Raw genomic sequence first — 26,525 nt, forward strand, 5'->3', positions numbered from 1 at the left:
AACAGAATGGAGCTCTGAACCTGGATGTCTTGAGAATCTAAAGTCAGCGGGGAAATGTTTGAATCCTCATCCCTGACTGTGAAACTTAATTGTGGTGTCTGACTGGGCTCTCCCTCCTCTAGCCTGCCAGTTGAACTGTTCAGAACATGGGCACTGCAACTCCTTCACCAAGCGCTGTGTTTGTGACCCTTTCTGGATGGAGAACTTCATCAAAGTGCAACTAGGTGATGGCGAGAGCAACTGTGGTAGGTACCACTGTCTCTTTCCTTTCATGGTTAATAAGGCAGCAGCATCTGCAAGAGGCTCAGTGCCTAAATGCAGAAAGTTTCTGTTTGTTTCTGTGTCATGCCCCACTGTGGAGAAGGAGCCCTCAAAGGGAAAGAAGAACAGGCAAAAAGGGTATTGGGTGTTGGTTTGGTATATGTTTGAGGGAGGGGATTAATGGCCTGATCACACGGAATCTCTGCAGAAATCAGTAGCTGTACTATATCTAGTGTCTTAAATATTGAGCAGCTTCTGGCCTCATCTTAAGTGATTGGTAGGACAGGGCTTAGTGAGGGGATGTCACTACCCACATTAGCGGTCAGTTGAGACATCAAAGTTGTATCTCATCCAACTCTCCCACTTTACTTATAGTCCCAGCAGAGGTACCTGAGCCAGCCTGGTGCAACATGCAAATGTAGAACTGTAGAGCCACTTCTTGAGGGATTCCTTAGCATAGGCGCCAACTATAGGGGCCCTGGGGGCCCGGGCACCGACAGTACGGGCACCAATGTGACTTCCGGTTTCTACCAAAAGTTGTGTCGCAGGCCCATTGCAACCCCTAAGGCGATGTTGGAGACCCTGCCAGGTCTCTGACGCGACTTCTGGTACAAACCAGAAGTCACGTCAGAGGTCTCACAAGGCCTCAAATGCAATCTCCAAGGCCACACAAGGTTTTGGAGATCTCCTCTGAGGTCCTGCCAGGCCTCAGAAGTGCCACTGCAGCGCATTGATGTAATGTGACACCACAACGTCACATTTTGTCACAGAAGCCATTGGGCACCCATAACCTGGAGCCCAAGTTGGCACCCCTGCTCCGTAGCAAGTCCCTTGGGGGTCTGTGCCTGCCCTGCCCTGTCCTCAGTTCAGCCAGTTAATTGATCTGTTATTTGCACCCTACTCTTCTACACATATGCACTCAGAGAAGCTGCCCCTATTTGGATTCCACCTTTGTCTCCCGTGGCATCAGGAGCATAATTCAGCCTGCTGTTATTCTCAATGTCCCAGTTCAGGCAATCATCATGGTCAAATTGATCCAGGTTTGTTTTAACTAATTAGAATAAACTGCAGTTCCCTCAATTGATTCAGAATAAGAAACTGTGGTTTGTTCTAAAATGAAAGAGAAACTTTAATTTTCAAGTATGTGCATCAAAGGCCGGATGTGAATCATTAATAGTAATCTAAACTTTGGTTTCAATGATTGTCTAAACTGGGCCAGTGTCAGCCAAGCCAGGGCAGCATGCAGTTTTACCCCTAAGCAGACCTGAACTGTGCGTTCTACAACCCATAGTCCCTGAGATGAAGTTCTGAGAACTGGAGACAGATCCAGGGCCTGTATTTCAGCTAGAACGTGAAATGTAGCAGGTGGAATGTGCTGATCTATTCTTGGCCAGGCAAGGAAGGCAGAAGACCAGGTTTCAAGGCTTGGCCAATCCAGGCACTTTATATTTCCTGCCAGTCGCAGGGACCAATACCACATATATCTGTTCCTCTTTCTGTGCCTGATGAAGGCACTGGCTACAGCCCCCAGAAGCTGGATCCGAGCCCCAGCCCCAACTATGAGGCTCCTAGTTCAAGCTCCAGAGTCTGATGCTGAGATTCTATCTCTGTCCTTCTTACAGAATGGAGCGTGCTCTACGTTGTCATTGCATCGTTTGTTATCGTGGTTTCCTTGGGGATCTTTTCTTGGGTGGTGGTCTGCTGCTGCAAAAAGTGAGTAAGGCCCTGAGGCCTTTCCAGACCCCTCTTCCCTTAACAGTTAAGTTCACTGCTCTTACTTTTGGGTTAGGTGCTCGTTCTCTGTGAGGGCCTCCCACTCCATCTAAGCTTCATTCTGTTTCTTTCTCCCCCACGCCCACTTTTTCTTAAGACGTAAGGGAAAACCCAAAAGGAAGAGCAAATACAAGATCTTGGATGCCACAGATCAAGAGAGCCTGGAGTTAAAACCAAATCCCAAAGCAGGTAAGACATCAGAAAAGAGGTTAGCACTCACAGAATGCTGACACAGGCTGGTTTCTATTCTCAAGGGTGTTGAATTCACTGCATGACATAGGGGAAGATTGTAGCTCTGTGGGTGTTTGCTTGAAAGCTGAGTTTTCGGTGATTCAGTTGTATCTGTTCCCCTCAGAGTTGTGTCCAACAGGGCATGTCAAGATGCTTGCCACAAAGGCAGTAAAACGGGGGTCACCTTTTCCCCATGTGCTAGGAGCACTTTTGGCAGTAGAGGGTTTCCGAGAGGAATTCAGAATAACTTCTACATTATATCTGTCTTTCAGTTTTGCTTTTTAAAGTGCTCATTAGTTTTGTGTGATCTTCACAATAGGGCTGTAACTATTGTCTTATGGTAAGCATAAGGTTGTCAAGGCTGGTTGCCTCCATAATTCTGTCTTATGTCATGCTGTCCATGCAAGCCATTTTGGGTTAAGTCACAACCCAAGCACTTCCCCATAATTCAAAATTTGCCCACTGGTCTAAAAAGGTTGACAACCCCTGATCCATTCTTTCCCGTTTACCTCAATGGAGGTGGGACTAAGTCTCATTTTCTAGGTGGATTTTAACTGAAAATCCTTAAAGATATTTCTGGAAACACACATTGAAAAACACAGTTTAAAAAAGTACTAACAAGGCCATCAGAGGGTTGCATGCTGCCTTTGTTTCTGCCCCCCCCCCATTTTAATAGCTTGTTTCCCCCCTACACAATTCTGCCACTGGAGTGATTGCTCCCAAGGTGGAGCTTGTTCTTATGTTCATTCAAGGCACATCATGGCAGATAGCTTTGCTCAGGCTGTAGGCAGCTAGGAAAGATATTTAAAGGGGTTTTTTTTTTAGAGCAGGACAGAGCAAAACCCACCCACTGACTATTTGTGTTATGAAAGCAGCAGGAAACACACCTATTGCAAACAAAGCAGTATAACCACCCCAAAACTTTTGCAGGCACAAATAGTATTGGAAGCAAGATTGCGTATAACCGTCCAGACACTCTCAAGTGTGGCTGATAAGCAGGCTTAAAGTTGTTTCCTTCCAGCCTTTGGATTTGGCTGTGCAGTCAAGTCCCCCATGGGGAACCCAGATGCACAGTCAATCCAGCTGCATCTCTACCTGCTCCACACTTGACATCATTTGCAAAGTCAGGTGTGGGGCAGATGGGTGTGGTTTGGGGAAAATGACCTTGCAGGCCAAAGTGGGACCAGAATGGGACTGCCTGTGGACTGGAGGTGCTCCACCCCTGATTCTGAGCTAGGTGGACCAGCTTCTTATGCTGATATAAAATATGCAGCAGGAGTCGCTCTCTCACACACTCAGAGAGAGAGATTCTTACTGAATAGGTTATCTTACTTTTTTATGTGTTTATATTTGAAGGCAGTAAACAGAAAGCCCAGGCCCAGAACACTAGCCTGATGCATTCAGAATCTGAGCTAGACAGCGACGAAGCCATCTTTACATGGCCAGATCGGGAGAAGGGAAAGCTGCTGCACAACCAGAATGGTTTCCTGCGCAATGGGCAGGTGACACCGAAGCCGAAGAACCAGAGGGAGGAAATCCTATAGCCATGGACTGGCACTCGCAAAGGGACAGCAAATGACTCAGAAGCCTGTTCTGCTCCTCAGTTGCACAAGGAGCCTCAAGAAACCTGCTGTGTTGTGGATAGCACTGCTAATGTATTACATGGACACTTTTGTTTACTGCAGATCTTTCTTTTCTTAAAAAAATTGAACTGCCTGTACTTGAATCTGGACTTCAAGGGAAATTTGGCAAAAGAAGCTGTGAAACAAAAGACTGTGAAGGGTAGGTGCTGGTTCCGAAATGCTGCAGGATTTAAAACCACTCCTGTGAAACTGTGAAAAGCGCCATCTTGCCCAGGACTGCAATACACACCCTGTGCTACCCGCCCCAAAATCAGCTTGCCTCGGGGGGATAGCCATCTTCTTCACATGCTTCCTCTTGTGGAGGGAGACAGTTCTGACTGCAAAACCACAGCTTTGCTCTAGCCAGGATGCCTTGGACTGTGTTCTTTTCTAAAGCACTTCAGCTGCAGAAAAGGACTGTTGGGTCCCTCTCCCGATCTCTCACGGACTGTACTTTCTTTCCAAAAAGGAATAGGAGGCCGAGCTTGCAGAATGTGAAGCACTGCTGTCTCCAGGGCATGGGAAGAATTTACCCCATGGGTCACATTTACAATTGTAAAGTGTCCCCCTCCCCGTTTTGTGTGTGTGTTTAAATTATTGTTAGTCTTGCCACTGGTGGGAACAGAAGTGATATCTCCACGTCTATGACTCCCCTTATCCCCCTGCATTGTTCAAGAGCACTCTACACATATACTGGAAGCCTTCCCTTTGTGTAGTCAGGAACACTGTAAGACAGCAAGTTTCTCTTCCACTTGAAAAAAAAACAAACCTTTGATATGCTGTCTATCTTACAAAGAATATTTGCACAGTTTGAAAGCAGGGTATCGGAGACAAAGGCGGGGGTATCAAATTGATTATTCCCTCTGATCCCCAATTGATGAATGCCTCTTCTCACTCCCAATTCCCTTTCCCTTTATTTGTCGTTTGTTACATGTTCATTGTGTGTTTCTCACAAGAAACACCAATTGTCCAGTCACCAAGGAGGTTCAAAAACTTCTTGTTTATTGAAAGCAACTGCAGGAGTCTCCCTTGAGCACCTCGTTTGATACAGAGATTGAGAGTTTCCACACTCCCCTTTTTTAAAGTCAATGGAAGATGCATACTAGTATGATGGTGATGTTTGTGATTTACTTTCATTTGTCACCTGCATTCTCTTCACCAACACTGCTAACCAGCTTCATACTTGGCAAACCTTGCCTCTCCCCAAAGGTGAATACACCTTTGACAGACACTCCACCCCCCACCTCCGCTGCTACCATCATCTAATACTGAAGGGCAGCTCTTCAAGACTCTTGAGCTTTGATGATGAGGGTTTTGTTTTAATTTCCAAACTGGAATTCCAGGCTCTCTCTCTAAGTCAGGAGTGGCCAGCTGGCAACCCAGAGACCAGATCCAGCCCCTGGTTGGCAAACCAAAGTCAAATAGCTTGCAATACTAATTGTGGTCCTTTATTATTGTAATTGGAGTGAGGGTAGCCAGATGAGAATGCTACACACTTAAGAGGTCACAAGCCACTCTTTAAGGTGGGTTGGTGGTGGCTACAATGGCCTCAGAGAATGTAGAAATTGGCCATCCTTGATTCAAGTGCGTAACAGGTTTTCAAGTTCTCCTGAATTCTGTTTACATTGCTGCACTACTGATTTGTTGAAGGTGATGATTAAATATGCTGCTCAGCTTGTGGGGGCATCTCTCCCCCTTGAATTGTTGTTGATGGTACTGTTGTCGTCTTTTTTCACCCCTTCCCCTTCTGTCCAGCTGAATGACAGAAGTTGGGTGCTGGCTGCTTATTGCTTAAATTGCAACCAGGGACTGAGTTGTCCCCCATCCCTTAGTGAAGCAACATGCCTAAACGAGCCCCTTGGAAGCAGGCCCAGAGGTGTAGGCTTGGGTCCTCAAGCCTTCCCAGCACTGTCATTGCAGTGCTGTCGTGTGACTGCAACAACAGCACTGGTGGAAGTAGAGCTTTTCAGTTCCCCAGGTGTAGGGAACCTTTGGCCCTCCAGATGTTGCTGAACTCCAATTCCCAACATCCCTGGTTGGTGGCCATGCTTTTGGGGGCTGATGGAGGGCCAAAGGTTCCAAATCTGTGCTACTGAATCAGAGCCCATGCTCTTCATAATCCCAGTGGGCATGAGAAGCCACAAACTCTGGTCACATCCACACCATACATATAAAACACATTTATATCACTTTGAACTTTCCCCAAAGAATCCTGGGAATAGTAGCCCCCCCACAGAGCTACAATTCCAGGCACCCTTTACACACTACAGTTCCCAAAAATCTATAGCACGTTGCTGGGGGGATGGGGAGTTTGTGTGTCTCAGAGGAAGAGAGCAGGCCTATCACCAGCATGCAGCAACACACGGGGTCACTTTGCCATAGAACTTGCCCCAATCAGAAACCTATTGTGTCCACTGCTTCTGTGACTACCCTGACACTTGCTTGCCCATGACAGCAGGTGGTGGGGACTGGGGTAGGGGCATTGATTGGAGCTTGAGACTGCACAGCCAGTCTTGCCAACCCCACATCAGTCTGTATGTTCAGATCAGGCCAGCAGAATTAAAATGGGCTCACCAAGTTTGTGTGTGTGGCCCAGAGCTCAGATTGGTGTCACTGCCAAACCGCAACTAGACAGAAAGATTGACTGTCGCCTTCTGGGCAGTTGGGATAGAGTGGGTAGCCTGATTGTGGCACTGATTGTCAGAGCTCTAGGTCACACACCTAAACTCCCTGGGGCCACCAACTTATTTATGCTGTGCTCCCTAACATACATGCCTTGGGGGTGCAGTCTGTGTAATTCAGAAAGCAGGGCTGGCAAGTTGTGGGAAGCAGCTTAGAGCTACCACCATTGCATGAGGAGCCCATCCACAAGATAGCTGGGGGGCAGGCACTAAGGGAGCCTCTATTACCTGAAACCAGGCCTGTGTAGCTAGTTAACTGTTCCCTCAAGTCTTAAGCAGGACTTGGAGAGGAAGGCTGTCAATGGCTAATCTAGGGATGAGGGAGAAATTGTTTTGTTTGCATTTAAATGTGAACCTGCCTAGCCCACCCTTCCCAATGTAATGCACAAAGTGAGACACACATACCCTTCGCAATCCACCTTTCACATTTTTGCAATGCAGTTTTCCAGCCAAGTAATGGGTACAAAATTCATATTCTAGGATAACATGTGCAAATATTAATGAAAGCAACATATAAAATGCATTCTGTTAAGGGAAACTGCATGCAAAAATGTGTAGTAAAATACTGATGAATTTTCAAGTGGAGTATTTAATTTTTAAAAATGCATACACATGAAAATATGGAGAACAGAGCTGATTGGAAAAATGAGAAACTGAAGCTGACAAATGCACCCATCTGTAGTGGCTACTAGTCATGATACCTGTGTACCACTGCCAGTGTCAGAGATGGTATTCCTCTGAGTACCAGATGCTGGAAACTGCAGGAGGAGAGAGTGCTGTTGTGCTTAGGTCCTGCTTGCAGGCTTTCTATAGGCACCTGGTTTTCAACTCTTGAGAACAATAAGCTGAACTAGATGGGCCTTTGGTCTGATGCATAGCGGCTGCTCTTGTGTTCCTTTCACAACAGATATTTTTTTTCTTGCTAGGATGTGCTGTGCTGTAACAAGGACTTTCCAATTCTTAATGCAATAGTTTAGAAAACAAGAATTGTAATCCCCAAATGTTCCACTAGGGTCCGAATTAGTAGTTCAGCAGCTACAGTACCTGATCCTGAGCCTAATTCAGAATATATAGCAGCCTTGCAAATAAGCCTCCAGAGGTTACTGGCCTGGGAAGAGGTTAGTAGTAGCCTCATTTTCATACTGTCTACAAAGAAACAAAAAGAGCCGCTGGCTCATCTAGTCTAGCATCCTGTCCTCACAGTGGCCACCTGGATGCCCCGATGGGAAACCCACAAGCAGGACATCATGAGCAAGAGGCAAGAGGAAAACCCTTCACTGCAAAAAGCATCGAAACTGCATGGTAGTTTTAAAAATAAGTAAAAGCTCCATCCTTTTGTGATGGAGGAGAAATCTGGCTACAAGGTAGGTTAAATAAAAGGCTGGTATGGAGAGCCTTTTACAACTTCAAAGAGGGATATTTCTTATACTGTAACAAAGAGGACTGATACCTGACCATTCTTGCACACTTCCACTACAAACATTTTTCAGGAGGTCCATGAACACAAAAAATATGTTCGCTTTTAAGATGCTATTAAACTCCGCCCCCCCAAGCAACATAAACACCTTATGGTTACTGTCAGAGCCACCCGAGGTCCCAGCTCACAAGAGACCAAAATCCAGTCCAAGTTATATACAAAAGGTTTTATTGAAGAACATTGTTGTCGTTACATCCAAGCTCCGTGGCTCAGCATCTTTTACCCTTAGATGTTTGAAGTCCCCTCTGAGTCAGTCCCGCCCCTGCACCAGCTTAAGAGGCTTGTACTGCTCCACCTTTTCCTCTCCTTCCTTTTCCGCAGGGTCTTCCTGCCCCCCTGTGCTCCCTCCCTTCGGGACTCCCCCGAGGCTGAGTCTTCTGACGCCTGCTCCCCCCTCCTTCGTGCTTTGGGACCAGGCTCCTCCTCAGGGCTCTCCTCATTTCCGCGCGCCTCCACATTTGAACTTGGCGCGCGTACGTTGCCTCTGACCTTCCTTTCGACCGTTACGCTACTCTCGGTACTACACTCCTCCCCTTCCGACAGGATGTTCTGCTCCGAACTCCTTCCCCTCTCTGCTCCCTGTTCTGCTCTTTCTGACACACTGGTAACTCCACCCCCTTCACTCCGTTCCGACGGAGAGGCCGGTCCCGATCTCCAACCCCCACTGGGGATTCCCTCTTCGTTCCCCTGCTTCTGACTGCTTCCCTCTCTACTGCCCCTTGGCCTGACCAGGGGGGCTCCCTTTTGGGAATCCTCGGATTCACTTGACGGACTCACTGACAACCTCGGGTCATCGTCGTCCTCTTCCTCGTCACCCTGGGACCCCTCCCCCTCGCTCTCTGTCCCTGAAACCCTGACATCCATCCCCCCCTCGAAGCCCCCCCTTCCCCCCTCCCGCCCATCTGGTGCAGGTTGTAGGAGCTGCAGCTCTTCGGAGGTGGATGCAGGATACAGGTTGTGTACCTCCATTTCCTCTGCTTGCAGTTCGGTGTATGAGTGTTCGAATTCGGGTTCTTGACCCAAAGTGTTCTCTTCTCCCTCTTCCATTGGTACCTCGTCTGGTGCTGCCGGCCAAGGTCCCGTCAGCCATTTCCTGCGCCAGTCCTCCTCTGGTTGCTCGTCCCACCAATAAGAGGGTTCTGTGTCCACCCCTGAGCACGATCCCCTGGGCGGGCTAGATTCTGGCGTTCTCTGCTCGGCTGAAGAAAACCCCCGGAAAGTACTGCCTGAGAGTGTGGGCGTAAAGAGCCAGTCATCAAAGTACTCGGCTGGCATGGGTCTATGCGGGAAAAGGGCATGGAACTCGTCTTTTAGAAGAGGTTCGTCTAAAGCGTAGCCCGGCACCCAACCGTTGGCACTGGCTGGAGTGCCCTCTGTGGCTAGAAAGTATTCTACCCCCTCTTTCCCCCATCTCGAGTCCAGGATTTCTGTGACCTCGTTGAGTGGTTCGGCCCTAGGCGCCCTCTCCCTCTCCTGTGACTTAGTGTGTAGTTGCGGGACTGTTTCAGACTCCTGAAACCTGTGCGGTGCCTTGTAGGGGGTGAGCACCGACCTGTGAAATACCGGATGCACTCTGGAACCTTCGGGGAGGGCTAGTCGAAAGGCTACAGGGTTGATCTTAGCCTCCACCTGGTACGGCCCTAACTGCCTGTGCCCTAGCTTCTTCTTGGCCAACGACTTGGCTGGCATCGCTTGGGCCGCTAACCACACCCAGTCCCCCACCTGGATCTCCTCCCCCGCTCTCCTGTTTTTGTCTGCCTGCACCTTATATGCTTGCTTGGCCAGCTCCAAATGTCTCCGCAACTCTTCGTGCACCTCCTGCAGCTCCGCTGCAAACTGGTCGGCTTCTTGCGGCACCCCCTCTCTCGGTGCCCCGAACCCCGGGAAGGTTCTGGGATGACGACCGTTGTTCGCGAAGAACGGCGTCACCCCCGTGGACGCGTGCTTCGTGTTGTTATAGGCAAACTCTGCCATCGGCAGGTAGTCTACCCAAGCTGCGGGTCGCTGATTGGCGTAACATCTCAGGTACTGCTGCATGATCGCGTTGACCCTCTCAGCTTGGCCGTTGGTCTGTGGGTGTCTCGCCGACGTAAGGTTGATCTTGACGTTCAGGATACCTAAAAGCTTCTGCCAAAAATTGGAAACAAACTGGCGCCCCCTGTCGGACAGGATGGACTGCGGCAGCCCATGCACCTTGAACACGTGATCAATGAAGAGTTTGGCAGTCTGTTCCGCCGTCGCCACCTTTGCGCACGGAATGAAGTGCGCCATCTTGGTGAACAGGTCCACAACCACCAGTACCGCCGTCTTCCCTCTGGAGCTGGGCAGGTCAGTAACGAAGTCCAGGGCTACCCTCTCCCACGGTTGCTGTGGCGTTTCCAGCGGTTCCAACAGCCCCGCTGGCTTCTGGTGTACTGGCTTGGACCTTTGACAAGTGTCACACCTGGCGACGTAATCCGCTACCTCTCCACGCATCCGAGGCCACCAAAAGTCCCTTGCCACCAGTTCTATTGTCTTCTCCTTGCCGAAGTGGCCCGCACTGGGGGCGTCGTGCAACTGCTGCAGAACCTTTGCGCGAAGCTCGTCGCTTGGCACGTAGAGGGCACCTTTGCGAGTTAGCAGCCCGTCGCGTAGTTGGAAATCTTCGCCACTCTGCACACCTCTGCGCAACTCCTCCATTTTGGACTGTGCGAACTGATCCACTTGCAACGCGCGTCGCACCGCGTCCAGATCTACTGTGATGGCAGCGCACGACCACGCCTGCGGTGCGAAAATGTGCCTGGCTGCTACTGGTGTCGCTTCATCGAGATATTGCGGTTTCCTGGATAGCGCATCGGCTATAACGTTGGAATCTCCGGGGATGTACTCTATCCGGAAGTCGAAATCCGCGAAGAATTCCGCCCAGCGCATGTGTCTCTGGCTTTGGAGCTTCGCCGTGCGCCAATACTCTAGGTTCTTGTGATCCGTGCGGACCTGTACTGTGTGCTTGGCTCCTATGAGGAAGTGTCGCCACGCTTTGAACGCTGCGTGAATGGCCAACAGCTCTCTGTCCCATATGGTGTAGTTTTGCTCCGCCTTGCTGAGCTTTCGGGAGTAAAAGGCACCGGGTCTCCAGTTCCCATGTGGATCTTCTTGCAGGAGCACGGCTCCAACCGCCCTGTCTGACGCGTCGGTCTCTACTCGCATGGGCCTGCCTGGATCCACGTGCAGCAGCTGCTCCTCGGAGGCGAAAAGGCTTTTAAGCTTCCGAAAAGAGCGCTCCGCCTGTTCCGTCCACACGAACCTCTTCTTCTTGGAACTCAGAGTGTCCGTGATCGCTGCTGTCTCCTTTGCAAAACCTCTGATGAATTTGCGGTAGAAGTTGGCGAAGCCGACGAATCTCTGGACTTCCTTCCGATTGCGTGGGCTCTTCCAGTCCAACACCGCGCGGACCTTGACGCTGTCCATGGCCAGCCCCTTGTCGGACAGCTTGTAGCCCAGGAAATCCACCTCCGTCACATCAAACTGGCACTTCTCTAACTTGGCGTAGAGCCTGTTCTCCCGTAGTCTTTGCAGGACTTCCTTTACGTCCCTCTCGTGGGCCTCTTCCGTCTCCGAAAAGATCAGGATGTCGTCGAGGAAACACACACATTTCTTGTAGAGGAGTCCCGCTAGCACGTGATGCATAAAGGCTTGGAATACGTGAGATCCATTTTGGAGACCAAACGGCATAACTCTGTATTCATACGTGCCCAGAGGCGTGAACATGGCCGTTTTCCACTCATCGCCCTCCCGGATGCGTATGAGGTTATACGCTCCACGCAGATCCAACTTGGTGAAGATCTTCCCCTTCCTCACGGTTGCTAGGAGATCATCTATCTTGGGCATGGGGAAGGCCTTGGGCTTGGTCATACTGTTTATGAACCTATAATCCACAATGAGTCTTTTTTGGGGCGTGTCTTTCTTCTTTACAAAGAACACAGGACTGCCCCCCACTGCTTTCGATTCCCGGATGAATCCACGCTTCAAATTGTGCTCTATGAACTCCCTGAGCTCTTGCATCTCGTCCTCAGACATGGAATACAGTTTTGCAGTCGGCAACTGCGCCCCCGGCACCAGGTCGATGGCACAATCATAAGGTCTGTGGGGCGGCAACTGGTCAGCTTCCTTCTCGCAGAAAACCTCCAGGAACCCTTCGTACTTGCTAGGTACTGCCTGCACCATGCCAAGTCACAGCTGGTGCTCAGCCCCCTCCTCCTGGCAGGACTGGATGCAATTTTGAGCACAGTACGATGAGCAAAAGGTGATCTGGCGTTGGTACCACGCTACAGCAGGACTGTGTCTCTCCAGCCAACTCATGCCTAATACTATAGGCGTGTCAGACAGTTGGGTGACATTGAAGCTAATGACTTCTCGGTGATCTCCTATCCGCATCACCATGGGAGGTGTCTGTTGCACAACTTGCCCTCCTAGCAATTTCCTGCCATCCACCGTGACTACGTTCAGAGGCGTTGTGGCGGGCAGAAGCGCTATGCGATGCTGCTTGACGAATTGCATCCCCACGAAATCGGCGTTGCTCCCCGAATCGATCGTGAGGGGCACTTCTAGGGTGGTCCCATTTGGCAACTGAAGTGTTGCAGTGAGCTGCACCGCTGGCTTGGGTGGTAAAGGGTCTGTGGGTTGCAAAGACGCTGGGGACTGTTCTACAGATTCGCCTGGCTGAGCCCCAGCAATCCTGCTTGCAGCCAGGCATTGTCGTTTCCCTGAGGTTCCTCTTCCTGGATCACTTCTGCAGCTACCGTCGCTAAAGCTGCAGTGTGCTTCTGGAGCCTCTGGGGGCACTCTTTCGCCATGTGCAGTGCACTGTCGCAGATGTAACACTTCCTGGTCCCTCTAGGAGGCTTCGCCTTTACTGCACCGGAAGCTGGGGCTCTGGCTGTTGCTTGAGCCTTAGCACCACCAAGTTCCATCGGCTCCTCCCCCTGCCTCCCTAGCGGCGAGGGATGTGACTGACTGAACTCCCTGGGGATGAAAGAAGACGTCCTCGCTGGTGGACGCACCTGACGTTCTTCCTCATTGTGCCAAGGACGTCCCTCGTGACGTATCCCAATCGCCAGAGCCCTCTGCACCACCTCCTCCAGGGTCTGAGGTCTGTCTCCCCTGGCAAGTTCGTCCTTTATGGGACCGCTGAGACCCTCCCAGAACAAATCCCTCACAGGTGTGCAGTCTTTCTCCCAGCGTAACGCAGTCAGTAAAGCAAAAAATCTGGAATGGTACTGACGCACAGTGGCTTTGCCTTGCTGCAGTCCAAATATCTCCCTGCGTGCAAGATCCAAATCTACGGTTGACTGGAAGCAGGCATCCATCGCTTTAATGAATTCATCAGAATCGCGGCGGGCAGGGCCATCTTCACGCCACAAATTGCGCAACCAGTCTCTGGCCGGCCCATGCAAGTGAGAAACAATAAACCCCACTTTCTCCTCCTCATCTTTAAAGTCATGACGAAGCAAGTGTAATGCATACAACGTCTGCTCTGAAACTGGGGTAGTGCTTCAGGTTCCCATCGAAGTGGGTGACTAGGCTGCCCCCCCGCCTTCCAAGTCCAATGCCCTCTGATCTGGACCCTGGGAACCCTTCCCTGTTTGCACGCTCCCACCTTGTTTGCAGGTCTTGGCAGCGCTTCTCCATTTCGTCATGCTTCTTCTGAGACGCAAGGACTGCAGCAGTGAGTTCGGAAACTGTAGTTCGTAGTGCTGTCAGCTGATCCTCCGCACTCATGGCTGTCACCGTTTGTGAGCTTTGCAAAAAAAAAATTTGCGTTCTTTGGGAGGGGACTTACTGTCAGAGCCACCCGAGGTCCCAGCTCACAAGAGACCAAAATCCAGTCCAAGTTATATACAAAAGGTTTTATTGAAGAACATTGTTGTCGTTACATCCAAGCTCCGTGGCTCAGCATCTTTTACCCTTAGATGTTTGAAGTCCCCTCTGAGTCAGTCCCGCCCCTGCACCAGCTTAAGAGGCTTGTACTGCTCCACCTTTTCCTCTCCTTCCTTTTCCACAGGGTCTTCCTGCCCCCCTGTGCTCCCTCCCTTCGGGACTCCCCCGAGGCTGAGTCTTCTGACGCCTGCTCCCCCCTCCTTCGTGCTTTGGGACCAGGCTCCTCCTCAGGGCTCTCCTCATTTCCGCGCGCCTCCACATTTGAACTTGGCGCGCGTACGTTGCCTCTGACCTTCCTTTCGACCGTTACGCTACTCTCGGTACTACACTCCTCCCCTTCCGACAGGATGTTCTGCTCCGAACTCCTTCCCCTCTCTGCTCCCTGTTCTGCTCTTTCTGACACACTGGTAACTCCACCCCCTTCACTCCGTTCCGACGGAGAGGCCGGTCCCGATCTCCAACCCCCACTGGGGATTCCCTCTTTGTTCCCCTGCTTTTGACTGCTTCCCTCTCTACTGCCCCTTGGCCTGACCAGGGGGGCTCCCTTTTGGGAATCCTCGGATTCACTTGATGGACTCACTGACAACCTCGGGTCATCGTCGTCCTCTTCCTCGTCACCCTGGGACCCCTCCCCCTCGCTCTCTGTCCCTGAAACCCTGACAGTTACCAAAAGCAATAGTACAGGGGTGGAGGACCTGTGGCCTCCCAGATTTTGCTGGACTGCAACTCTCCTCACCACTGGCCGGGCTGGCTGGAGATGCTTGGAGTTGGGCATCCAACATCTGGAAGGCTGCAGGTTCCTCTTCCCTGCATGAGTGTTAGGTCTGCCAGTCGCCACCTCCTCCCTCATAGACTTTTGTATCCTTATTCCTTTGCTATGCAAGCACCTTGAGCCTCTCTTGACCTTGAGTCCTGTTCTGCATGGCTATGCATTGTGATTTCCCAATTAGAGACTCTGTGGTTGCAATTTCCCCATGTGTGGAAACTAAAACGTAAGAGACAACTGCTTCAGTAAGCTGTGCCATCCTTGGTCAGAAATCATGTTCTCTTTTGCTTCGCAACAGTTCCCAGAGTTCGCTTGTTCTTAAGCCACTTGGAGAATTGTAGCTCGGGGGGGGGGGAGGAATAGGGGTCTCCTAACAATTCTCGGCACCCTTAATAGGCTACATTTCCTGCGATTCATTGGGGGGAGGCCATGACAGTCTGAAGTGATATGATACTGCTTCAAATGCATAATGCAGATGGGGCCTGAGATAAATGGGCACGCAAGCATTGGCAAAGGGCTTTGTGTGAGGCGTGGGCAGGGGTGGAGCAAGGTGGGTGTGGTGAGTGCAGTCTGCCCTGGGTGTCACCTCTGATGGGGGTGACAAAATGCTGTGTGGCACTAAACGTCTGTGAGAGACGCTGTGGCTCTGGTGCGCGCAGGCTTCCCGCTGCCAAAATGGTCCTCCTCAGCGGCAGGCAGACTCCCCGTTGCAAGGCACGTGGTCTCTGCCAAAAAAGCAGCTCAACAACTCTGGCTCCCCCTAAAAAATTTGAAATAAAGGCAAACCATTTTTGCAGGCAAAAAAATTAATAAATTTCAATTGGGGGTGTGACAATGGGGGGGTACCACTTGACCTTGCTATGCCACTGGGTGTGGAGTGCTGAATTGTCCACATGCTGCTACACACACACACACACACACACACACACACACACACACACACTATTCTGAATGATATTTTCATCAGTTAGGCTCTGGTAGCTAACATGAGCATGGTTGGAAGAAAGGGAGAGCACTAGATTGAAAGATCGGGGAGTTCAAAACCATGTCCCTCTTGCGTGTGTGTTAAAGCACCCACTGATAGGGATGGGGGAGGCACTCAGTTCAGTTGGCAGTGTGGTGTAATGGTTAGGTTGTTGGATTGGAACTGGGAGACCAGGGTTCAAATCCCCATGCAGTCACCGGAAGCTGCCTGGTGGACCTTGGGCCAGTCATCATCTCTTAACTCAACCTACCTCACACTGTTGTGAGGATAATATGGAGGAGGAGAGCCATGTCTGCCACCTGAAGCTCCGTGGAGGAAAGGTGGGATATAAAAAAGCAAAGTCGAATAAATAAATTGAATACAAACCCATTGCATACTTCCTAAAAATGTAATTATCCTTTGCAAAATTTGGAAAGATACTGTCAGAGTTGCCTCCAGGTCCCAGCTCACAGAGGACCCACGCTAGTCAGTGATAACATATAAAAGTCTTTATTGAAGATTAGTTTCCATTTCCAAACCGCAGCGTGCAACTCTACGTCCTAGACCTTAGACCGGCGAAGCTCCATCTGAGTCTCTGCCTCCTAGACACCAGTTTAAGACTCTAGCTTTACTCCACCTCTTCCGTTGTTCCTTCCTCCTCTGGGTCCTTCTGCTCCCTGGGGTTTCCTCCTTTCTGGACTCTTCTGACGCTGACCCCCCTGAGTCTTCCCCCTCCTTCCGGCGGGCTTTAGGACCTGGCTCCCTATCCGGGCTGCCTGCTGTGCCGCTCGCCTGTACATTTGAACTTGGCGCGCGCGCCCAGCCGGTAACCTTCCTCTTGACCGTTTCCCCGCTCTCCGATGGAGGCGTGGTCAATCCTGACTCATCTCCTCTCGCTGGTAGTGAGAACACTGGTCCCGATTCCTGGGACTCCTCCCCCCCCACTGTGCTCTGGTGGGGAAGCTGGTCCTGATTTCCAACTGCTGCTCTGGGAGTCCCCGCTGGCCCCTTCCTTCTGGGGTTTCCCCCTTGGCACCCCCCTTGCCCTGGCCATCGGCGTTCCCTTCTGTGAATCTTCCGATTCGCTGGAGAGGCTCGTGGAATCCCTCTGACCACTGTCACTGCCTATGCCCCCCTCGGATTCCTCCCCCTCGCTCTCCATTTCCTCCCTCTCCTGTGCCTCTGCTCCTGAACCCCTGACAGATACGAATTTCGGTGCAGTTCTCCGACCCAACCACATTTATTAAGAGTGAATATGAGGGTGAATTGTCCATACAAATACACAGAGTACTGAAAATAACATTAAGAATGCATTGTATTAGGGGAAATTGTTTGCAAAAATGTGTACATTAGTCAATGCTGAATACAAAAATGGCCCTCACACATTAGCCCCAATGATGAAAGTAGGGGTGTGTGTGGGTGGGTGGGTGGGTGGGTGTTTGTGTTTTCCTCCACCTGCCAGAACTATCACATCTGCAGACAGAGTATTTGGCCAGAATTCCTTAAGAATTAATATGGGACCTCTTCCCTTTCTCCACTCATATATGCTAACATCAGACCTTAACATGCAAATAGCACCAAAGGAAGGAAAGTGATGTACCATGCTCATGTGGGGCTCAGCACATCTTTTTGACTGACCAACTGTTTTAAATTATATATAGATACCTACAGTGCTTTTTTCTGGGAGGACGCAGGGATACGCATACCCCTAAACATTTTGGCCTCATTGAGCGGCAGTATTTCAATGTGAGTAGGAAAATGAGAGGACCCCTAAACATTTTTTTTTGGGGGGGGAAGCACTGGATAACTACAACTCCCTGAACATCTGGAGGGCATCAGGTTGGGGCAAAGAAAGATATAGCTATGTCCTACCTTATCCCCATAGCCTTGGGCTAGGCAGTTAAACCTTCCCAGCAGAATGGAACGAAATGCAATCAAGTTCAGTGTCTGGTTTCTAACTTGAGCCATCAACCCCAGTGTTCAGGTGGGACTCACAGCAGTTGTGAAAGAGTCTTCGGACTGGACTTTGGTGTCTTCAGGAGAGGCTCCTCTGCCTGCTCTTGTCCAAGCCTGCTCAGAGATGGTATCATTAAGAGTATAGTAGCCCGGGTGAACCTTTAAGACTCCAAAGTGGGTCGAAGCGAAAGAGGCATTCTCTGCAGTATGTTCAGCCTAACCAGTTTAGAAATGGAGATTTGCCTGGGCCATCGTGCAGACTAGATCAGACAGAGAAGCAGTGCAGGCGCTGTGTAGGTTGCAGAGTTAAAGGTATGCTGCATACCCAGGGGGCATGCCCAGATTCTGTCATCTGAGGCCTTCCTCATGTGCCCCTTCCATGGGAGGTCCAGAGGGTGGCAACGTAAGAACAGACCTTTTCAGTGGTGACTTGCAGCTTGCAAAATGCTTTCCCTAGGGAGGCTTGCCTGAAGCCACCATTACGAATCTTTAGGTGCCAGGCAAAAACATTCCTTTTTAACCACACCTTTGGCTTTTAACTATGTATGGTCTTTTCGCGTGGGTGGGATGCTTTAATGTAGAGGGGTTTTTATTATTATTTAATGCTGGCTTTCATGTGTGCATGTGTCGCTCTGAGTTGCTGTGGCAAAAAAAGAAATTAATATATTTAAATGATAATAACAGTCATACCTCGGGTTGCAAACGCTGCAGGTTGCGCGTTTTCGGGTTGCGGACCGCGCCAAACCCGGAAGTATCGGAACAGGTTACTTCCAGGTGTTGGCGCTCACGCATGCGCAGAAACACAAAATGATGTCACACGCATGCACAGAAGTACCGAATCGCATCATGTGCATGCACAGACACGGCATTGCGGGTTGCAAATGTGTCTCCCGCATGGATCATGTTCGCAACCCGAGGTATGACTGTAACTGTAATTAATAATACGAGCCCTGCAGCAGGGTGGGGAGCCTATGGCCTTCCAGGTGGCTCTTGGACTCCCAACTCCTGTCATGCCTCTTAGTTTTTGCCCCTTTACAATCTCAAAGATGGATCCAGCTACACTCCAAACCATACCATCTGCCCCTGCCCTATGGGGTAGCCCTGCACTCTATCTGCGTGGGGCTACCCTTGAGCTTGGCTCAGAAACTGCAGCTAGTGCAGAATGCCGCAGTCCGGCTTTGGGCCAGAGCAGTTCCACATCAGCATATTACACCAGTGCTGAAAGTTCAGCATTGGCTGCCAGGACATTACCAAGCTAATGTCAAGGTATTACTGTGGGTGGGTGAAGCCCTGCATGGCCTAGGACCAGGTTACCCTTATACACCAGCCAGATCATCTGCAGAGGTCCTGCTGACTTTCCCAGTTATCTTATAGTAATTTGGTTTCTACACAAACTAAAAAAAAAATTAGTGTAGGAACCACTAAGGAACACTGATCCTGTGGAAATCAGGCAGGCACCTAAAACACTGATATTTTTTTCGCCTGCTGAAAAGGTTTTAGGATGCATACATACTGTACCTTTAGAGAACATTCTTTCCTTCAAAGAATTTTGGGCACTCTAGTCCTCACAGAGTTACAATTCCCAGCAGCCCTTAGAAAACTAGTGCCCAGAATTCTTTGAGAGGGAAGCGTACATTGAATGTGCTTTAAAGAGGTAGTGTCTGTCTAGTGTTTGCTCTGCCAAGCATTTTCAGATAATTAATTGTAGTTCAGTGTTGGTCATTTGTTCTGCGTGTTTATGGGTTTTCTAATCGTTTTATTATAAAGTCATACCTTGGTTCGTGAATGCCTTGCAACTCGAACGTTTTGGCTCCCAAACGCCACAAACCCGAAAGTGAGTGTTCTGGTTTGCGAACGTTCTTTGGACCCGAACGTCCAAAGCAGCTTCCAATTGAGTGCAGGAAGCTCCTGCAGCCAATTGGAAGCCGTGCCTTGGTTTTTGAACATTTTCAGAAGTCAAACGGACTTCTGGAACGGATTCTGTTTGAGAACCAAGGTACAACTGTACACCGTTATGACTTACTTATTTTGTAATGAGTTGGTGGTTTATAAATAAAATGTTAGTCCGTGACTGATGAGAGCTCTAAGCCTGATGAGGAATGGTTGAGGGAGTTTATAGATTCATAGAACAGTTCACAGATTCATAGAATCATAGAGTTGGAAGGGACCCTGAGGATTATCTAGTCCAAACCAAATATGCAGCTGTCCCTTAGTGGGTTTGAACTTGCAACCTTGGCGGTATAAGCACCACATTCTAAGCATCTTCAAATATCTGAGGGGCTGTCGCATGGAAGATGGAGCAAGCTTGTTTTCTGCTGCTCCATGGGACATGGACCGATGGATTCAAATGACAAGAAAGGAGATTTTTAGTTACAATTAAGAGGAACTTTCTGAGCATAAGAGCTATTTGACAGCGAAACGGGCTCCCTCAGGACTCTCTGCTGGATGTTTTTAAACAGAGGTTGGATGGCCATCTGTTAGGGATGCTGTAGGTGCGATTCCTGCATTGCAGAGGGTTGGACTAGATGACCCTTGGGGTCCTTTACACAGTCCTATGATGCTATGGAAACATCTATAAGTCCACAGGCTTCCTGCTTCTGCCCTATGTCCAGAGTTGCAGCCTGTGGCATCCTGGGCCATGGGCAGAAGGGGCTGCCACTCATCTCTTTTGCCAAAACCTCTCTTCTAAGCAATTAAGATCTCTGGGCAGAAATAGGGATGGGGAGGAAACAGCAGCAGCCATAGATTCTGCTTCGGTCTGTTTGTAAAGAAGGCAGCTGAGATGCAGATGAAAGCTATTGATTTCACCAGGAGGAAGCAAAAAATGCTGAAGCTTCAGGGATCAACCTTCAGCAAACTGCATAAGCGCGCAGGATGTCACCGCCTCTAAATGAAGCTGAAAAACCTTGATTAATTAGTGGAGTCCTTGAAGAAAATTAACGAAGGCTGCCCAGTCTGCCGGTGAAGCAAAGGCATTTTCCAGCACTGCAGTACCCAAGGAAAGGGGCAAAAAATCAGACGAAGGGTTGAGTTGTGGTTGGGAGAGGTATATAATTCAGCGTTTTATGTCGGAACCCTTTTTGCTTCACATCTCAATAAACTTTGCACAAGCCCAGGATGGCAGGCTCATATCCTTACTACCGATAAAATGCCCATTGTTAATGGGCGGAACTCGTGTGAGGAAATGGCTGCCTTGTTACAAGGATCAAGGAGGTGCTATGAATCTCCCTGCAGAGACCTACTGCACCCTTGCAAGGAAGGATTCCTACTGTTCATGCGTGCATTCCATTTTCACCATGGCCCTCAACAGGCAAAAATGGGTTTTTTTGGTGATCTAACTTATACTTCAGGGGTGGGGGATGTTTCTGTCCCCCAGCCCTGCAGGCCAACTTTGACAGGTGGGCGGGACAACCCACCTGCCAAACACCCAGCATCATTATAACATCAGTTGACTGACAATTGGTCAACCTATCAAAGTCCCTTGTGCAACAGTTCCCAAGTGAGAGCCAGTGTGGTGTAGTGGTTAAGAGCGGTAGACTCGTAATCTGGTGAACCGGGTTCGCGTCTCCGTTCCTCCACATGCAGCTGCTGGGTGACCTTGGGCCAGTCACATTTCTTTGAAGTCTCTCAGCCTCACTCACCTCACAGAGTGTTTGCTGTGGGGGAGGAAGGGAAAGGAGAATGTTAGCCGCTTTGAGACTCCTTCGGGTAGTGATAAAGCCGGATATCAAATCCAAACTCTTCTTCTTCAAGTGCTGAACATCCAGCTGGCTGTCAGGCACCAGGGAACCACAGCAAAAGGGGCTTGGTCAAACCTGTGCTCCAGTGTAAGCCTGGCAAATCTGCTGTCAGCAAGGCTTGGCTCAGTAGTGGCTCCCGCCCTGTGGCACGCCCTCCCACCAGATGTCAAAGAGAACAACAACTACCAGACTTTTAGAAGACATCTGAAGGTAGCCCTGTTTAGAGAAGCTTTTAATGTTTGATGCATTACTGTATTTTAATATCTTGTTGGAAGCCGTCCAGAGAGGCTGGGGAAGCCCAGCCAGATGGGTGGGGTATTATTATTATTAATAATAATAATAATAATAATAATAATAATAATAATAATTTTTATTTATATCCCGCCCTCCCCAGCCGAAGCCAGGCTCAGGACGGCTAACAACAATCAAATAATCAAACAATCAAAGAATCCAACATTCTAAAAATATTTCATTATAAAAATTAATTAAAATCAAGTTGATGGCAACCATTAAGCAAAATTCTGTGCAGGTTGCCAGAGGAGGGAGTCAGGCTGCACCCTGACCAAAGGCCTGGTGGAACAACTCTGTCTTGCAGGCCCTGCGGAAAGATGTCAGGTCCCGCAGGGCCCTAGTCTTTTGTGACAGAGCGTTCCACCAGATTGGAGCCGCAGCCGAGAAGGCCCTGGCTCTAGTTGAGGCCAGCCTAACCTCTCTGAGGCCTGGAACCTTCAGGATGTTTTTATTTGCAGACCGTAGGATTGGCTGCATAACCGAGTTCCCCACACAGAACTCAGTCACGCAGCCAATCCCTGCAGAAATCAGGCTTGAACTCACTGCTCGCCAGCTGACCAACCAGCCCTGCCTTTTGCAGGGAGTGGCTGTGCAATGGAGTTCTCCATGAGGAACCTGGTCACACAGCTGGTCCAGCCTTGTCTATCCCTGCCCCACACCTGACATCATATACAGCACTAGGTGGGCGTGTTCAGCGGACAGCAGCCTAGTGCGGCAAACTGGGACCCCTGCTGGGCCAAATGTGGTTTTCCACACTTGTTATACTTCTGAATTAATACGATTTTTCAATGGTGTGCGCGCTGTTTTTATTTCATTTTAAATTGCATTAAATGTATTCTCTGTTTATGATGACAAAAAGTTATAGCATATCAATAATTAATATAATATAATATTACTTAACTTGTTTTAACCCACCCTGAGACCTTGTGATAAAGGTTGAGTAATAAATCTAATAAATAATGATATCTGGAGGTTTCCCATCTGTGGTTGGAATGCTTGCCTTAAAATACAAAACAAACGGGTCTCCCACTCCAATTCACAGCATCATATTTTCTTCCTTACGCCTTCCAGTTTCCAAGGTAGAGCGGCAAAACTACATTTGACGCTGCTGCCAATTAGCAAAGGCAATAATGGTCACCATTTGTCGTTAATAATTTTCAACAAAATGCATTTGTTGTCCTCATTGCCACCATCGTAAAAAACACCATGACCCTTCTTTATTACACAAACATTATTGTGACCAAATGTAAATAAATCAAAGGGTTTCAAGGTTGCAAAGCTTGCTTTTGCTCTTGTCTGTGTCTTTCTTTATCCTTGGGCCCTAATGAGACTGTTTTTGCTAACGAGTTTGCACCAGTCCTGTTGATGTTAATGGCCTGCTCATTAGCAAGTGGAGATGCCTTTGAAAGGAAATGCTTCAGGAGATGCAGTGTCTGAAGTGCAGGAGGTCATCGAGAGAGCCTCCCTGTCACACCCACAAGGAGACCCCAAAAACGCAGGCAGCTGTGTCAATCCATTCCTTATTATGACAGATATATTAAAGGGTCATAGTACAATGCACAGGTTTTTTTAGGATCATCTGACAGTCATAGAATATAGCAAAAGGTAGCAAAAGGTGTGGTGCAACAGCAAAGATCATTCAGTGTGGGACTTAAGGGTTAATTCTGTGGTTTATAAGGCAACTAACCAAGGGGCTGTGACAGTGGAGGTGTTGTTTGGCAAGCAGAAAGGAATGATTCTCACTGAGGTAACACACACTCTGATTAGCTGAGTAGTTCTGAGGGAGTTTTCCTCTGTTTGTATAGTTGAATATCTCCCTGCTACGCACAAGGCCTGGAGTAAGAAAGTCAAAACCCCTTTGTTCTTTTCTCCTCAAATTATACATTTGTTTTTATTCAGATTCCTCAGTAAAGTGTTAGCAGGGTTTTTATTCTCTCTGAACTCTGCATTATTTAAGTGACTTTGCTAACAGTACAGTAGCTTGGCTCCCTTCATCCCTGAACATTGCCAGTGCTGGCAGGGACTGTTGGGAGTTGAAGTCCAAGAGACCACAGATTTCTCCTCTCTGCTCTAACCACTACATCAAACGGGCATTTGTAGCAAGGGAACCCACAAGCTGATGGTGTTTAATTTTATAATAATAAGAAGTTGTTGTTTTTTTAAAAAAATAATAATTAGTATATTTGCACCAAATATATATAAATGATAATAATGGTTGGAATCCAATGTAATACTAAGTGAAAATTCTGTCTGTGAAAGGATTTATGCTTACCCAAAACGGGGGGGGGGGGGGGTGTCTGTGTGTGTGTAAAAAGGCTACAATCTGCTCCATGTACATCAGAAGAGGACAGGCTATTACAAAGAAGAGGGATGCCACTGGATGCAGCAGAACTTTCAGCAATGGGGTAGGGTTGAGAGTTCAGGAGCATCCAAGATGCTGAGATTTCAGGACCCAATTTCAGGTGATAATGAAGGGCAACCCTTGGTGAAATTACGGGGGGCAGACTCCGGTGATGCCATTAAGCATGGCACAAGAAGCATGGACCACAGAGCATGCCATTCAATTTTTTAAAAAAAGCCAAAGTTCAACAAATGAGCAGATAGGTTTTTGTTGGAAATTAAGATAGAAACCTTAGCTAAAGTGGGTGCTCTCACCTTTCAGTTGAAGTAAGGAGACCTGTTCCTTCTCACCTGCTTAGGGTGCCTAGGTAGTCAGTTTTTAATCTAGCCTACTTGCTTTTGGCCAGAAGGGTTTAAATGCTCTTGCCAGGTTGAAGGTTACAAGCTGCATGCCTAATAAAGAATATTTTTTTAAGGCACTTTCAGCCACTTGGGAGATTCAAGCCGTTCACCTGCCACCTAGAGGAGGTCAGACAAACCTGGAGATTCCAGGTCACCTCTGGAGGTCTGGCAAACCTGCTGTTCCAGCATGGGGCCAACTGGATGCCTGCGGGGAAACGCACAAGCAGGATTTGAGCACAAGAGCCTTCTATCCTCCTGTGGTTTCCAGCAACTGGCATTCAGAAGCACTGCTGCCTCCAACTGTGGAGGACAGAGTATAGCCATTGTGGCTAGTAGCCATTGATATCCTCCTTGAAATTGTCCAGTCCTCTTATAAAGCCATTCAAGTTGGTGGTTCTCACTGCCTCATGTGGAAGTGAGTTCCATAGTTTAACAATCCACTACAATACTTTTAAAAATCTGTCCGGAGGGGTGGACCACACATTTAGGCTGCAATCCTTAGCGTGTGGTAAAGAAGGATGTCACAGGCATGCAGGACAACAGTCTCCCTCTTTGCAGCTGTGAGATGTTGGGGCCGTCCCTTTTCCATCTGCACAGCAAGTGCCAGAAGTGGCAGAAGGCTGAAGGCCCTTGGATGACACAGAGCTGGCTGGATGTTGAGAATTGTCTCTCTCTTACACACACTGTACGTGCGCAAAGGGGCCTATCTCTGAATTGTCCTGACACAATCTCTTTTCCACATGCTGTGCCAAAAGCGTGGCTCCCCCCCCTTCTCCCCCCACCCCTTGCAAGCTTCCAGTATATTTAGCTGTGGTGGAACCTTCTACCTTTCCTTATATAGCAGAGGCCAAAAGGATTTCTCACTCTCCTTATTAATAGGCGGAGCAGAGTTTTGAGGAACCTGCCAAAAATAGCAAGCAAACATTGTATGGTGTGGGGAGTGAGGGGAGGGGGGTGGGGTTGGCGAGAGCAAAGAGACAGAGAAAGGTATGTCCCAGTCTTGCTCTGCTTAAGCGAAGTGTTTCATCCATCCCAGAACACAGCCTTGAAAGGGCCTTCAGATTTGAGTTGTGTGTTTAATATTTTGGACTCTGTGGAAGAAGAACAGCCAGCTTCAGCTCCCACATCGTGCTGTCTGTGGGGGGGCCGTGTAGCAAGGATAACAAACTCGAAGGTAGGAATCGGGATTTTGTAACTTCAGAAGCTATCTCCTTTCCAAAGGTGGTTCTTTCCAGCCTTTCCCTGCAGTGATCCTGTCAGGTTAGGACATTTTCAAACTGCTGCTGTCTTTGGGGTGGGATTCAATCACATACCAGCAAATTCAGGTTGCACAACCAAATTTGTTTGGGAGGTCCTATACAGTTAACCCACTTCCTCAAAAGATCGCACTTTTTGCGATAAGCAAAGTGAGCAGGAAATGCACAGGAAAGTGTATGTGAGGGTAATGCTTGCTTTGAAACGTCATATAAATTCCACACAAATGCTTCAGGATGAATGCTCAATAAATAGGCCATCCAGCATCACACTTAGTTACTATTGCATTTTACAAACTGGGCAACTGAGGCTATACCTATAAAAGATATATTTAAAACACACACACACACACACACAGAGAGAGAGAGAGAGAGAGAGAGAGAGAGAGAGAGAGAGGAGTCTTGGGGAGAGGCATGTGCTTTAAAGGTGCTTTAAATGTATGGTGTGTTCACAGCCAGAGGCTGAGAGATAGACAGCTTGACTGAGGCCACTGGTCACCAGCAGAGATTTGAAACCCACCTTCCTTTCCTGAGGTGAAGGACAAGACCTCCCCCACATGCACACACATGCACACAGCCCATGTGTACTTCCAGCTGGATCTTATTTTGGCATTTGCAACACTGCAGCTTTCTGTACCACACCCAAAGGGCAACAGGATGTAGGGGGTGTGGCATGGCACATATTTCCAGTGCCTCTCTGCTGTCTGAGGTGGTTGCTTCCCTCTCCCTAATGGTAGAACTGGGACTGACTCCAGCCAAGCTGGATAGTTACATGGGGTAAAAAGATGATGGGGGGAGGGAGGGAATGGGAAGCAGATGGTGGAGGGGGAGAAGGGGTGCTTCTTCTCAACT

The 26,525-nt window shown here is 49.0% G+C and overlaps 1 protein-coding gene and 1 long non-coding RNA gene across 4 annotated transcripts in view; one reads left to right on the forward strand and one right to left on the reverse strand.

Annotated features, from left to right (window-relative positions):
* KIAA0319L (KIAA0319 like) overlaps positions 1–5,593 on the forward strand; it is a 55,889-nt gene extending 50,296 nt beyond the window's left edge. For both annotated transcript variants that reach the window (XM_083751633.1, XM_083751634.1), the window contains exons 18-21: positions 123–245; positions 1,884–1,974; positions 2,132–2,223; positions 3,622–5,593. In XM_083751633.1, coding sequence (XP_083607759.1) covers positions 123–245; positions 1,884–1,974; positions 2,132–2,223; positions 3,622–3,809 — 494 coding nt within the window. In that variant the 3' untranslated portion in view covers positions 3,810–5,593. The remainder of the gene's footprint in view (positions 1–122; positions 246–1,883; positions 1,975–2,131; positions 2,224–3,621) is intronic.
* Positions 1–26,525, reverse strand: part of LOC310850454 — a 64,742-nt gene that overhangs the window by 36,773 nt on the left and 1,444 nt on the right. For both annotated transcript variants that reach the window (XR_014567330.1, XR_014567331.1), the window contains exon 2: positions 17,564–17,761. This is a non-coding gene — a long non-coding RNA (uncharacterized lncRNA). The remainder of the gene's footprint in view (positions 1–17,563; positions 17,762–26,525) is intronic.

This window comes from Podarcis gaigeae (genome assembly GCF_964106915.1).
Source record: "Podarcis gaigeae genome assembly, chromosome: 8".
Taxonomy (NCBI): domain Eukaryota; kingdom Metazoa; phylum Chordata; class Lepidosauria; order Squamata; family Lacertidae; genus Podarcis; species Podarcis gaigeae.